This window comes from Schistocerca gregaria, chromosome 5 (assembly GCF_023897955.1).
Source record: "Schistocerca gregaria isolate iqSchGreg1 chromosome 5, iqSchGreg1.2, whole genome shotgun sequence".
Lineage (NCBI taxonomy): Eukaryota > Metazoa > Arthropoda > Insecta > Orthoptera > Acrididae > Schistocerca > Schistocerca gregaria.
This window is the reverse complement of record NC_064924.1, coordinates 489,495,075-489,511,003: the sequence shown is the minus strand read 5'-3', so window position 1 is coordinate 489,511,003 and position 15,929 is coordinate 489,495,075. Positions and strand designations below refer to the sequence as shown.

General features: G+C 38.8%; 1 protein-coding gene across 4 annotated transcripts in view; it reads left to right on the top strand.

Annotated features, from left to right (window-relative positions):
• Positions 1 to 15,929, top strand: part of LOC126272717 (asparagine synthetase [glutamine-hydrolyzing]-like) — a 230,219-nt gene that overhangs the window by 108,627 nt on the left and 105,663 nt on the right. For all 4 annotated transcript variants that reach the window (XM_049975754.1, XM_049975753.1, XM_049975752.1 and 1 more), the window contains exons 4-5: positions 4,248 to 4,485; positions 9,111 to 9,287. In XM_049975754.1, coding sequence (XP_049831711.1) covers positions 4,248 to 4,485; positions 9,111 to 9,287 — 415 coding nt within the window. The remainder of the gene's footprint in view (positions 1 to 4,247; positions 4,486 to 9,110; positions 9,288 to 15,929) is intronic.

The window sequence follows — 15,929 nt, the reverse complement described above, 5'->3', positions numbered from 1 at the left end:
CAACAACATTTTTAATACTAAAATTTTTTGCATCTCGCCATTGACTGTCAATCATATGCGTGAGCCAGATCTAATTGAGAAAAGTGTTGGCTTCTGGCTAGCTTTGCCAGCAACCCTCCAGTACAAGAATAGGCATAAGATCAACATTTTACTGGGCATTCACCATGCCTCCATGTATTCTAATTAGCTTCTTTTAAAAATGACCATGAGGATCACTAAAGTGTTCATTACTTTACAGTCCATGCACTCATTTTGTTGAAAATACACAGAGTGAGTGGCACTGGATGTGCTCTACAGAATTTAGGGACAGCTAACTGTTTTGTTTTAATGATATAAACACATCAAAAAAAGTTTTGCATCACCTTGGTTCTGAGAGTTCCGGGACCCGTACACGAAATTGGAATAGAGATCAACATAAACATGATTTTCACCCCTTTTATTGCTCATGAAAACCACACATTGCATATTGTACGATCATACAACGAGATCTTCAGAGGTGGTGGTCCAGATAGCTGTACACACCGGTACTACCCAGTAGCATGTCCCCATGCATTGATGCATGCCTGTATTCGTTGTGGTGTACTATCCACAAGTTCATCAAGGCACTGTTCATCCAGACTGTCCCACTCATCAACAGCGATTCCGCGTAGATCCCTCAGAGTGGATGGTGAGTCCATAAACAGCCCTTTTCGATCCATCCCAGACATGTTCGATAGGATTCATGTCTGGAGAACATGCTGACCACTCTAGTTGAGTGGAAGACATTCACAAGATATGCACGATGGGAGCACGAATTGTCATCCATGAAGATGAATGCCTCGTCATTGTGGTGCTGATGTGGTTGCACTATCTGTCGGAGGATGGCATTCACATACTGTACAGCCATTACAGCAACTTCCATGACCACCAGCAGCGTACCTCAGCCCCACATAATGCCATCCCAAAACAGCAGGGAACCTCCACCTTGCTGCACTCTCTAGACAGAGTGTCTAAGGCGTTCAGCCTGACCGGGTTGCCTCCAAACACGTCTCCGATGATTGTCTGGTTCTAGTCATATGTAACTCATTGTTGAAGAGAACGTAATGCCAATCCTGAGCAGTCCATTCGGCATCTTGTTGGGCCCATCTGTACTGTGCTGAATGGTGTCATGGTTGCAAAGATGGACCTCGCCAAGGACATCGTGAGTGAAGTTGGCCATCATGTAGCCTATTGCGCACACTTTGTTGTAACAAGACATCATGTGGCTGCACGAAAAGCATTATTGAACATGATGGCATTGCTGTCAGGCTTGCTCAGAGCCGTAGTCTGTAGGTAGTGGTCATCCACTGCAGTAGTAGCTCTTGGGCAGCCTGGCCAAGGTATGTCATCAACAGTTCCTGTCTCTCTGTATCTCCTTGGTGTCCGAACAACATTGCTTTGATTCACTCCAAGACGCCTGGACACTTCCCTTGTTGAGAGCCATTCCTGGCACAAAGTAACAATGTGGATACGATCGAGCCGCGATATTGACCATCTAGGTGTGGTTGAACTACAGATGACATGAGCCATGAAACTCCTTCCTGGCGGAATGACTGGAACTGATTGGCTGTCGGACCCCCTCTGTCTAGTAGGCGCTTCTCATGCGTGTTTGTTTACATCTTTGGGCAGGTTAAGTGACATCTCTGAACAGTCAAAGGGACTGTGTCTGTGATACAATTTCCACAGTCAACGTCTGTCTTCAGGAGTTCTAGGAATTGGGGTGATGCAAAACTTTTTTTTATGTGTGCATGTGCTTGAAAGTTTTTTGCACAACCGAATCTTTGTTCAACTAATCAATTGCAATTTCCACATAATCTGGGTCATGAAGGCTATCACAAAAATTTCGAATTTGAAGTTAAAAAGAAAATATGAAGAGTGAGACCCAAAAATATTAGTAGCTACATTAGAATTTACTAGTGGAAAAGTATATTTGACATGGTCTCGACCCCATGACAGAACTGGCTGCATATTACAAGTTACCACGTGGCTCTGTTGGAATGGTACTCCAAAATTGCTGGTATTTGTCCAGATTTATTAGCAGCATGGGGGCCACTGTCTCGAACAGGAACTCCTGTGCAATGTTGTTCACTATGAGTTGAGCTTGAACTGTGTTCCATTTGTTGTTATGGGCACTGGCTTGATAATGTACAGTGGAGAGATGGCTGGTGAATTTGTTGATTGGCAGCCTAAATGAGCAGTTGCCAAATGTCCTGGCTTGTTGCAAAAAAGGCAGTGACTTTGTGACTGGTACTACAGTGTGGATACGATTTTAGTGGGCTGGTGGTTTTGGATTGTCTAAGCAACAGAAAGGAGCACTATTGAGATGTTGAGGAAGGTGAATTGTTAACTACTTATCTATCTTCTTTACCATCAGCTGCTAGAATACAGTGTAACTCTGAGCTCACTGAAGATGATGATGATGGTGATGATGACCATCAGGCTTTTGCTACAAAGAGCTTATCTTTGAAAATAGCATGTGCTGGTACTGCTGCCTCATGACATACAGCAATCCCTAAGCTTTTTGAAAGACTAAATTCCTCACTTGTCTGCAGCTCCCTTGCAAAGCACTGTTCTAAGACTTCTACCAAATGTGCTGCCTCATGACATACAGCAGTCCCTAAGGTTTTTGAAAGACTAAATTCCTCACTTGTCTGCAGCTCCCTTGCAAAGCACTGTTCTAAGACTTCTACCAAATGTGCTGCCTCATGACATACAGCAGTCCCTAAGGTTTTTGAAAGACTAAATTCCTCACTTGTCTGCAGCTCCCTTGAAAAGCACTGTTCTAAGACTTCTACCAAATGTGATTTTGTTAGAAATCCCACTGAAAAACATTTGGCACAGGTTGCTGTAAGGAGAACAATATCATATAATGCTCAGACCATTCACTTGCTTCCCTCTTCTTCATTGCCATCCATCTTTAAACTAAAACATGCTGCTGTGTATAAACTATAGCTGCATATTTCTAAAAATTCTGTACAAGACTTATGAAAAATATTTCCTTTAGGCCTGACTATAAGCTCTCTTCATATCTTGCCTTCTTCTTGCTCTTAACTGTATTCAAAGTAAAAGTGACTGTGGATCTCAATTGCTGGTATTTGTCCAGATTTATTATCAGCATGGGGGCCACTGTCTCAAGCAGGAACTCCTCTGCAACATTGTTTACTATTACAAATTACTGTTACAAATTCACAAGTCATCTCTCCACTGTACATCATCAAAATAGTGCCCATAACAACAAATGGAACACTGTTCAAGCTCAGCTCATTGTAAACAACATTACAGAGGAGTTCCTGCTTGAGACAGTGGCCCCCATGCTGTTAATAAATCTGGACAAATACCAGCAATTTTGGAGTATCATTCCAACAGAGCACTGTGGTAACTTGTAATATGTAGCCAATTCTATTTTGAGGCCAAGATCATGCCAAATATAAATACTTTTCCACTATTAAATTCTAATGTAGCTACTAATATTTTTGGACCTCACTCTTCATATTTTCTTTTTAACTTCAAATTCAATTCAAACAGCAATATTTTCCCTCACAAAAGAAGCATGAGACTTCAGTAACTAGTCATAACCATTGCTGTCTCTATCAGCACTATGATGAAACCAAATGGTGTATTGCTTTCGTCGACTTATCCAGAGGCATTGAGTATGACCCACAAGAGGTTTATTACTAGGGAAATGAGTGGTCTGCAGTGCCCTCATTCTGTGGTTCAGGAGGATGGTGGTTCAAATCCCACATGGCCATCCAGAGTTCAGTGTTTCATGATTTCCCTAAATAATGGTTCTTTTGAAACAAGGCACAGCTGATTTTCTTCCCATCTGTCCATAATCTAAGCTCATGCTCCAACTCTAATCATGACCATTCTGTCAACAAGACATTAAACTCTAATCTTCATACTGTGGAGAACTATTGGAAGAGCCTGTACTAGATGAACACATTTAGATGCAGAAAGAGCAGGTGAAAATATGTTTGTCATCAATGTTATAGCTGCAGTGCCAGTGGCTTTATTTACTGCTTGTAAATCTCCACAAAAATTAATTAGCATACTATTTAGTTTCTCTTGTATATTGTATTCATTGTTTTGTACATAATTTTTTTTAAAAAACTTCAGTGTCTAGTTGCATCTATATGTTATGTTTCCTTTCAAAGCTTCCACCACATCTCTTCAAGTGATAATGTTCAGAGAGTAATGGCTGTTAATTTTAACCATTTCACTGTTCACAGTTGGCACAGCAGTTTGGATTTAAGTATGAAACCAACTGTGATGTTGAGTCAGCAATTCACCTTTTTGCCAAAGGTGGAATCAGCATGTGTGCTCGCCATCTGGATGGAGTTTTTGCCTTGTGCATCATAGATAGCAACAAGCGCCGTCTCTATCTCGCCCGTGATCCTTTTGGAGTGAGGCCCCTCTTCCGACTTCGATCTGGCTCAGGAGTTCTTGCTGTGTCATCTGAAGCTAAAGGTAAAGCAATTATGGTCTAATGACATGACATCATTGTGTGGGAACATGAAGTCCATGAATGGCTGCAAATGGTCGCCAAGCAGCTGAATATAACCATTTCCATTCGGTGGTTAGTTTATTTGCACCAGAGGATCCAGTACATTTCATATAAGCACAGCCCACACCATTATGGAGCCACCACCATGTTGCACAGTTCCTTGTTGACAACTTGAGTCCATGGCTACGGGGGTCAGTGCCAGACTCATACCATCAGCTTTTACCAGCTGAAATTGTGGCTTGTTTGACTAGGCCATGGTTTTCCAGACATCTAGGGTCCAACTGATATGATCACAAGCTGAGGAGAGGCACTGCAGGTGACTTCGTGCTGTTAGCAAAGGTACTTGTATCAGTTGTCTGCTGCCATAGTCCATTAATGCCAGATTTCACCACACTATCCTAATGGATACATTTGTCAAATGTTCCACATTGATATCTACATTTATTTCTTGCAGTTTTGTTTGTCTGTTACCATTGAAAACTCTATGCAGACAATGCTGTTCTCAGTCACTGAGTGAAGGCTATCAGCCTCTGCATTGCCCATCATGAGAGGTGATGCCTGAAATTTGGTATTCTTTGCACACTCTTGATGTTGTGGGTTTCAGAATACCGAATTCCCTAATGATTTCTGATTGGAATGTCCCATGCATCTAGCACCAACTACCATTCTGCATTCACGCCTGTTAATTCCCATCATGCGACTATGGTCACATTGGCAAACTTTTCATATGAATCACCCAAATACAAATGATAACTCCACCAATGCACTGCTATTTTATACCTTGTGTGAGATATACTACTGCCATCGGTATATGTGCATATTGCTATCCCATAACCTTTGTCAACTCAGTGTAAAAGTGATGGAGTTTCAGCTGCCTCAGTTTCTTAAATTAATTACATTTACTTCAAAACTGAGACTAAAGTCATCCTGCAGACATCTATTTAAGGATCTAGGGATCCTCACAGTATATATATTCACTTATGAAATTTGTTGTTAATAATCCAGCCCAGTTCAAAAGTAATAGCAGTGTGCATAGCTATAACACCAGGAGAAAGGATGATCTTCACTATGCAGGGTTAAATCTGACTTTGGCACAGAAGGGGTAAATTATGCTGCCACAAAAGTCTTTGGTCACCTACCAAACAGCATCAAAAGCCTGACAGATAGTCAACCAACATTTAAAAATAAATTAAAAGAATTTCTAGATGACAACTCCTTCTACTCATTGGCTGAATTTTTAGATATAAATTAAGGGAGTGAAAAAAAACTAACTTAAGCATTAGTGTCATGCAATATTTTGTGTAATGTAATATCTTGTACAGACATCTTTCATTAACCTGACACATTCCACATCATTACGAAGTGTCGTATTCATGATCTATGGAACAAGTATTAATCTAATCTAATCTAATTTCTCCAAATGCAAAAAACTCTACGAGGGTGTAAGCTACATTTTATCCATGCTGCAAAAGGCATCACATGCAAAGTAGGTAACACTGATGTGGTATGATATATATGATACCATGAACCAAGTGAATATGCTTAACCTACACATAACTATCAGAATGACTATGCTCAGTAATTTTAAGTTATTACATAACAAAGCTGTTACAACACTAATAATTGTAGAATATACTTCTAAATCAAATGAGAAACACTGCATTTTTTTGGACTGTGCGACATTAAAAATGGTGGTTTTATTTCATTCACATGAAAGTAGATAATTGACTAAAACACTACCCCCAGAAATTGCTGTTGCTTTGCTCTATTATACAGTATAATGTAACAGTCTTTGATTCCATAGGATATCTTCTGGTCCAGTTGATTAGTAAAGAAACCAGTCCACCTATTTTAAAAGTTTTGGCAAAAGCTTACCATCTTGTACAGATGTTTAACAATTTTGTTCAGTAATTTGAGTAGCTTGTTTGATCCTTACTTAATTTATGGTTAAGAAAAATGATATGAGGATGATGGATATTTCATTGTTTTACATCATGTGATGTCTCTTTTTGTCACTTAAAAGAATGTTAATAAAAAAAAATAGTGTTAAAAATGATTATGTGTGACAGTTAAGTGCCATATAAATGAAGGCATTTATCAGATTTTAAAAATAATTATGAAATGCTATAAAAGATGAATAACAATTAAGTCTCATGTAAAATCTTGCAGATCTATATAGTAGGAAGACATACAGTTCTGTTAAAAAGAATTTTTTATTGAATTTAGCAAAAATTGTAGACTGAATTGTCACTATCTGCTGAAAATTGTTTCTGTGTAATACATCTAATTGTAAATTTAAAACTAAACAAAGGATGAAATATCTCCATCATTAAATGTAAACAACATTGCAGAGGAGTTCCTGCTCGAGACAGTGGCCACTATGCTGCTAATAAATCTGGACAAATACCAGCAAATGATGGTGGTTGTGACTTTTGTTTCATTAAGATTCATTCTTATTTCAGGTTGAATATTATCTTAGTTTTATCACTGTTTTCACTCATTATTGAATTATTCTCAGTTATGGCTTCCCAGTATTTTTAACTTAATATTGTAATATTTTTGGTTGATTTTCTGTGTATTGGCTATTTACTTTAAAAGGAAGCAGAAATGATTTCTTTGCACCTACATTCATGTAGCAAGATCATAGGACAGAAAATCATCCTCTAGGTGAGATAAATATTCCATAATATTTTTTATTATACATGCTACTCTGCAAATAGTTTATTAATGCAATATATTAGCAGTGTAGTTTGCTAAAGAGTGGTCAGGCTTAATATTTGCATTGTGGTTAGGAAAGAGTAGTAAACAGCATGAAATAATACAGAAGTTTTTACAACAAGATAATCTGAAAGCACACTTTTTTCATGTACTGCTATGAGTCAGAGCTGTAACTACTTAATGCGGCTGCTGTAAATGCCAGATGCATTGTCCTGATCACAGCCATCAGTCACATCAAAAGAACCCCATGTAAAGAGTCACTTTTTAGATTGCTGCATTTATGCCCATATGTAACTGGGCCTAAAAGCTGAGATTGTTATCAGTGAAAAGTGCATATTAGTTTAAATAAAAGGTATTTAAGCTTCCTGTATTTTCGAACAATTCAGTTCCTGTACATTGGATGAGGAGCCTATCAAACTTTTTAACCAAACTTTACACTTTAATATGGACTCTGGTTACTAATGAGTTCCTTCAAATAATGATGTTATCAGCAAGCTTTCTGTGAACATACAGATTTTATTATTGCAAATTAGAAATTATATTTACGCAATATTTGTTGTTTTAATACAAGTCGCTAGTGAAAGAAGGAAGGAAGAAGTGAAGGTTTAACATCCTAAGGATGCTGAGATCAAAGACAGAGAAAGAACAAACAAAATAGGAAAGAATTGCAAAGGAAATCAACTTTGTTCTTTTTTAAGGAACCTTACCAGCATTCCCATTAATCAACTTTTCAAACATGAAAGAATAGTACTGCACACTGCAATAATAATTCTTTTTTAGGTATTATTATAACAAATCCAGTCACAGAATCCAATATAAACCCTCTGATTAGGTCAGATTATATCAAACAATGCAAACTCCATGTTGGAATTTCAACAATACTAGGAAAAGAATAGACTGCTACTCACTGTAAAGGTGATCCCCCCCATCCCACCTGCTCCACTGCCCCCCCCCCCCCCCCCCCACACACACACATGTATTCACATTCACCCAAGAAGGCAACTCTGACTGGAATTCTGGTATTGTCCACGTACAGTTGACCTTGTTTATAGCAAAATTCAAGCTAAAGCACCACCTCCAATAAATTAAATATACAATAACTAAAAGAAAGGAAAACATTTATGTAGTTCCTTTTCTGGAATAATTTCATACCAAACTGAAAACAATTCTGGGAGACAGTCTTTCAGATAAATTTCTGCACCAGTTACAATGTGCAACTTAACATAAAATAAAACACCAGAACACACAGCTAAGACCAGGAAAAATCTGGAATTTATAAGACTGTTTGCAACATTTGCCTCAGTTTCTTCCTAACCAAAGCTGGCAGAATTTCTAACATAAAATATCGAAAATGTATGGATGCTTTGAGATTAAAAAACTTTTCCTAAATCGTGTTTTACTGCTGATGTGGATTAACCTGACTACAGTGCTTCAAGCATTGAAGATAATGCACTGGTATTACAGTGGCAAGGAATTAATGGTGATGTTGTGTAAGGAATTGTTAAGCATTTGCCTGAAGCTATTTTTGGAGATCATGGAAAAGAAAGATAATGTATATGATCTTTTAATACAGCTTTTTTAGAATGGCAATCCACCACTTAATCATGGTACCATCTCACATACGGTGACACAATTTGACTTACCCTGCTGTCCTTTAACATCGTGCTCATAGATATGCAGATCTGCATTGTTCATTTGAAATAAAGACTCTCGCACTATTATTTTTCAAGCTATGGGAGAAAAGTGAAACTGTGCTACTGCAGATATTGTGATCTAAACTAAGAAAGGTTAACTCAGCAATGTACCTTCCTAAAAACTGAAAACATTTGTATTTAACAGTTCCACTAAAGTGATGTTGGAATTCTTACAGGGCTTATGGACATGGCTCGTGATCTTGAAGGAAGTGCATGGAAATTGGAACCATTTCCACCTGGAGTAGTAGAAGCCTACCAGATCAGAGATGATGGAACAACTACTCTTTTGCAGTCAGAAAAGTACTACAATATTGGAAGCAAACCAGCAGCAAAGCCATTTGTGCCATATGATGGTAAGTAATTGTTAGTTTTGAGAAGATGATTGCCTTAGTATTTTATATAACAGCAAAAAAATGGGTAAAGAAGCCAAATTACTTTATACTTTGGGGAACAACTAAAAGACACACAACATTCACTCTTGAAAGTTTTGAGAATAACTTTTTTTGGTTTCTCTTTTCTTTCTGGTCCAAAACGTGAAAAATATCATAAGTCTCGTGAATAGAAGTGTTTGCTTACTAAGTCTTGTTTATCAACTGTTGCAAGGAGGTAAGTTATAGTGTTCAAAAGGTGATTTGAGAGGTGAAGTTCTTTTGAAAAGATGTGAAGATCAGTCTCTGGAAAAGCCAGAATTTCACATTATTTTCTCAAAACTTTTACAGCTATACTCATGTTAGAGCGAGAATAATAAAAATAGTTACCTGTGTTAAAAGTTTCTTTCATACTCATTTTATCCTCCTCTATTCTAAACTCTGAATAGAAAACTACAGGAAGATGGTGGCTATGTTAAAATTTTGGCATGTGTCTCTGCAAAATGTGAATTTTATTGTAAAAAGGAAAATGTGTGATAACTGGGATGAAATTACATATCTGAATTCATGCATATTTAGTTTTTAGTATATAACCAGTGCTCTGACAATGGATATTACAAAACTACTAGAAGAAAAATCTGAAATGAACAATCTAAAATTTCTGCTTGGTAGTTTGAGCCTTTTGGAAAAGTGTACAAAAGTGAAGTTCAGTAGCCACAAACAGGAAGTGCAAAACTGAACAAAACTATGAAACCAAAGCTAGTTTTGTGACAACTTCTTTCATGTACTTTCTACTGCAAATTTGGGAGTGCAGTAGACATTCTCATGAGCTATGTGAAAATAAAAAGGGCATTGAGAATAAGACAGGACAAGAAGATTTACTGTCTTGGATAAATAAGAGACCAGATGTAAATGTGGTCAATGACAATTTGTTAATCTTAAATTGTTCTCATGAATTATTGGCTTGTGTGGTAAAGAAGATGTGTGCTGTAAAAGAAGGCCTAAAATTTGTAGCTTCAAATCTAAAGTCAAAATATATGCAATAACCAAGAGCCAAATATAGATACTGAATTTCAAAGTAGAAGCAATGTGAATTTAAGGTGTGTAGCTAAATTGGGCACTAAATTCTGTACAGCTACATCAAAAATCAATTTAAAAAATCACCATTAAACAGCAATGGCCAAATACAGATACTGAATTTCAAAGTAGAAGCAATGTGAATTTAAGGCGTGTAGCTAAATTGGGCACTAAATTCTGTACAGCTACATCAAAAATCAATAAAAAAAGTCACCATTAAACAGTAATGGCTTTTCTGTTTTCCTGGTGGGAATAAACAATGTTGCAAGAAATGAAAGACAGGACCTTGTACTCTCACGTAATAGAAGATTACATGGATTAAGAAGTACCAATATTATCATTTATTCACATCCACATTGTCATATCATGGCAGAAGGGTCCCATTTTGACAAAAAAATAGAAAGTGCTAATAGAGAGATATGAAATATAGGATATAAAAAACTATGTATACAAAATTTTAGTGTTTAGAGAAGATAAAGAGAAACATTTTTTTTATTTTACAAAAAAGTCACATGGGCACTATTTTGTTCCTAGGAGTACATGAAGGTTTCATCATTAGTGATGTTCAGAGATGGTGGTCAAACTGCCATATGATGAATATTGTTTTAGAGATGTTGCTGACCTCCCATGCATTTCTTTTTGTGAAAGTAGCTGGAGCGTTTGGTGCATGAGACACTGATAGACACTCCAGAAGAGCTGGTTGGCTATCTGGGTGAAGGTGCAGCCATTGTTCGTGAAATATCTAGTTGTTTTGTGCATCTTAGACAATCATTAGCATGTAGATGCCAGTTGTCATTGATGTAAATGGACTACATTTTCAGCAATATCTCTGAAACAGTATTCATCACATTGTAGTTTGAACAGTTCTCTAAACATCACTAGCGCCAAAGTGTTCTTGAACATCTAGTGGTGGGATGGATCACGTGTGACTTTCCTATTGTATAAAAAAGTATTTCACTTTACCCTCTTTAAAAACACTAAAATTTTGTATTTGTAGTTTTTTTACGTCCTGTATATGCAGGCAATTTGAAAATGTGGTATTTATAGATAGAAGCAATGTGGGAAGACAATCCACCTGGAAATGATTTCTACATTAAATGTATTAGGAAAAAAACTTCTTTACACAATAGAAATAGTAAACAACTGAATTGCGGTGTTTCAGAGGTCTTTCATCACAAGGACAAAAACTTCATATTATTAGGAAAATCTTCTGTGCAATCTGCTGTCACTAACTCTAAGAGTAGTGTGATGTTTTCTTAACACCACAGCAGCAGCAACAGCTGCAAGCAACTCGTTGCAGCCCAGTGAATACCTGTGAAGTGCAGAAAACATCTGCTGCTCTAGGATTTTGGTATGTCATTAGGACACAAGACAGAACATGACACTGCATAACATGTGCTTTCCAAATTAGCTGTCAAGAATAAGATTTCATTTAACCATGAACCAAATTCCTTTATCTCAGCTGGTATTAAAATTTCGTGTAGAACTCTTAAAAGAATAGAGTGAATTTTAACTCTGCAGTGTAAACTGATTTGAAATTTCCTGGAAAATTAAAATTGCGCACCATGCCTGGAATCAGTCCTGGGACCTTTGCCTTTGGCAGGCAAGTGCTCTACTGACTGAGCACATGCCTGTGGAAGGCAAGGTCCCAGATTCAAGTCCTGGTCCGGCATGAAATTTTAATGTGCCAAGGAGTTTCTAAAAAAATTAATTTCTTAATTGAAAACATCCTCAAATCCACAGTTTTAGTTCATATTAAGAATTACGAGAGGGTATGCCAAAAAAATAATTGTAAAGGTAAAATTTCTGGGCAGACAGCTTAATAGCACTGTCTGATAACAAGTCAGAAGCTATTGGAATGAAGACTGAAATGGGAAAGAGATATTGAGAACAGGATACCATTCTCAAAAATGCAGAAAATGTTGATATTAAAAAGGTGATTTACCAAATTATAAAAATACTCATTTCATACATGAAACAACATTATTAAGCTCAAGTTAAACAAATCAAGGAAAACCAGAAGTTCAAAAGCTGCTTGTAGCATGAGGGTAGAACCAGCGAATGAACATGAAGTGCTTAAAAGTGATACAGGTGGATAAAGAAATGAAATGAAATAACGTTATTTATATTTTCTTTTTTTGTCATCTCACAAGCTTCCTGTCAGCCCTTTACCAGTAAAAAATAACAGAAATTTAACAAATGATCACACTGGCATATTTACATAAATAATGTCAATAGCTAACATAAAGAAAAGATATATAGGTGGCATACTATCTGCCAACATCACATTTCCCAACACTTTATCACAACAAAGCATACTAAAGGACACATTTCAGAGAGATATTTAATGCTGCATATGTTAGCTTCACAGCATGCTTAATGTTTTTAACCTCTTAAATTATAAATAGAATAAACTATTTCCTGAGAAAGAGAGCTCGTATACACGAATAACGTCTAACGTGGCAGAACATACTTCTCTTAAATTAATAAGGAAGTCTCAGGATCTTTCGGAAAACATAAAACTGAAGAAAAAAAATCAGAGTGATCACAAGGTGAATCCATGAACTATAACTCTATAACTCCAAGGTCCATGTCTATATCCTCTGCTCTACCAGGATGTGAGCTTGGAGCTCTTTTATTGTGTGATGCCCTAACTGCTGATATGATAGCAACTGATATTTTATTACAATAAATGATACCAAGAATGACACATTTTTGATACACCTTCAGTGTGTCACTGCCATGAAGCAGGTTACTTTGATAGCACACAGGTGATAATTTGAAAATAACAAAAATTCTTAAACCAACAGTAGGTCATTTTCTTCCAACAAATTGTACCATAATGGTGTGTTTTTGAGAGATCCTCAATGTGCTAGTGCTTTGAAACAGCATTTAAAACCCACTGAATGTTGACTTCAACGAAGCCTAATATGACGTATGCATGATATAGAAGTGATGTCAGATGCCAAGGCTGAAATGATGAAGCCTTGGATGATGTGTAAGAGCTGTACTTTGTAGAACTCATGCCCCCAAATCTCTGCTGCATACAGCTTGGCAGTAAAATCAAGGTGCAGCCATGACTCTACATCTACATCTACATACATACTCCACAAGCCACTGTGTGGTGTGTGCTGGAGGGTAGCCTATACCATTACTCGTCATTTCCTTTTCTGTTCCACTCACAAATAGAGTAAGGGAAAATGATATTATCTTCATGGTCCATACGCGAAATGTACATAGGCAGAAGTAGAATCATTCTGCACTCAGCGTCAAATGCTGGTTCACTAAATTTTCTCAGTAGTGCTTGAAAACAATGTTGCCTTCTCTCCAGTGATTCCCTTTTGAATTCCCAAAGCATCTCCATAATACTTGGGTGCTGTTCAAATCCATGGTAACAAATCTAGCAGCCTGCTTCTGAATTGCTTTGATGTCTTCCTTTAATCTGACCTGGTGGTCCCAAACACTTGAACAGTACTCAACAATGGGTCCCACAAGTGTCCTATATGTGGTCTCCTTTATAGATGAAGCCGAAGGTGGCCAGTCGCCTTTCCTCCTACAGTCCTTACATGCTCATTCCTGCTTTCGTATGGCATTATATTCTGGGGTAATTCATCATTGAGTAGAAAAGTATTCATTGCTCAAAAACATGTAATCAGAATAATTGCTGGAGCCCACCCACAGTCATCCTGCAGACATCTATTTAAGGATCTAGGTATCCTCACAGTAACCTCACAGTATATACACTCCTGGAAATTGAAATAAGAACACCGTGAATTCATTTCCAGGAGTGTATATACACACTCATTAGGCTGAACAATACTATACAAAATACAGATGCGCATAGTAGACTTCATAACATCAGACCACACTGAAATACACTCCTGGAAATGGAAAAAAGAACACATTGACACCGGTGTGTCAGACCCACCATACTTGCTCCGGACACTGCGAGAGGGCTGTACATGCAATGATCACATGAACGGCACAGCGGACACACCAGGAACCGCGGTGTTGGCCGTCGAATGGCGCTAGCTGCGCAGCATTTATGCACCGCCGCCGTCAGTGTCAGCCAGTTTGCCGTGGCATACGGAGCTCCATCGCAGTCTTTAACACTGGTAGCATGCCGCGACAGCGTGGACGTGAACCGTATGTGAAGTTGACGGACTTTGAGCGAGGGCGTATAGTGGGCATGCGGGAGGCCGGGTGGACGTACCGCCGAATTGCTCAACACGTGGGGCGAGAGGTCTCCACAGTACATCGATGTTGTCGCCAGTGGTCGGCGGAAGGTGCACGTGCCCGTCGACCTGGGACCGGACCCCAGCGACGCACGGATGCACGCCAAGACCGTAGGATCCTACGCAGTGCTGTAGGGGACCGCACCGCCACTTCCCAGCAAATTAGGGACACTGTTGCTCCTGGGGTATCGGCGAGGACCATTCGCAACCGTCTCCATGAAGCTGGGCTACGGTCCCGCACACCGTTAGGCCATCTTCCGCTCACACCCCAACATCGTGCAGCCCGCCTCCAGTGGTGTCGCAACAGGCGTGAATGGAGGGACGAATGGAGACGTGTCGTCTTCAGCGATGAGAGTCGCTTCTGCCTTGGTGCCAATGATGGTCGTATGCGTGTTTGGCTCTGTTCAGGTGAGCGCCACAATCAGGACTGTAGACGACCGAGGCACACAGGGCCAACACCCGGAATCATGATGTGGGGAGCGATCTCCTACACTGGGCGTACACCTCTGGTGATCGTCGAGGGCCACTGAATAGTGCACGGTACATCCAAACCGTCATTGAACGCATCGTTCTACCATTCCTAGACCGGAAAGGGAACTTGCTGTTCCAACAGGACAATGCACGTCCGCATGTATCCCGTGCCACCCAACGTGCTCTAGAAGGTGTAAGTCAACTATCCTGGCCAGCAAGATCTCCGGATCTGTCCCCCATTGATCATGTTTGGGACTGGATGAAGCGTCGTCTCACGCGGTCTGCACGTCCAGCACGAACGCTGGTCCAACTGAGGCGCCAGGTGGAAATGGCATGGCAAGCCGTTCCACAGGACTACATCCAGCATCTCTACGATCGTCTCCATGGGAGAATAGCAGCCTGCATTGCTGCGAAAGGTGGATATACACTGTACTAGTGCCGACATTGTGCATGCTCTGTTGCCTGTGTCTATGTGCCTGTGGTTCTGTCAGTGTGATCATGTGATGTATCTGACCCCAGGAATGTGTCAATAAAGTTTCCCCTTCCTGGGACAATGAATTCACGTTGTTCTTATTTCAATTTCCAGGAGTGTAGCATGTACAACTTTGATTATTTACATTGATGTATGAGAAAGACTTTTTACATGGAATACACAGTTGATATTTAGATATAACACATACAATTCTAGCACTTTCGTACATATTATTTATTTAGATCATAGCAATACTCAGATAAAAATTACTATTGGCACAGAGTACATAAATATAATTGTTTAGTATGAAGCTATTCCAGGTATTCTTTTACATTGTAATAGCAGTTGGTCATTGAAAATTTGAATACTGCT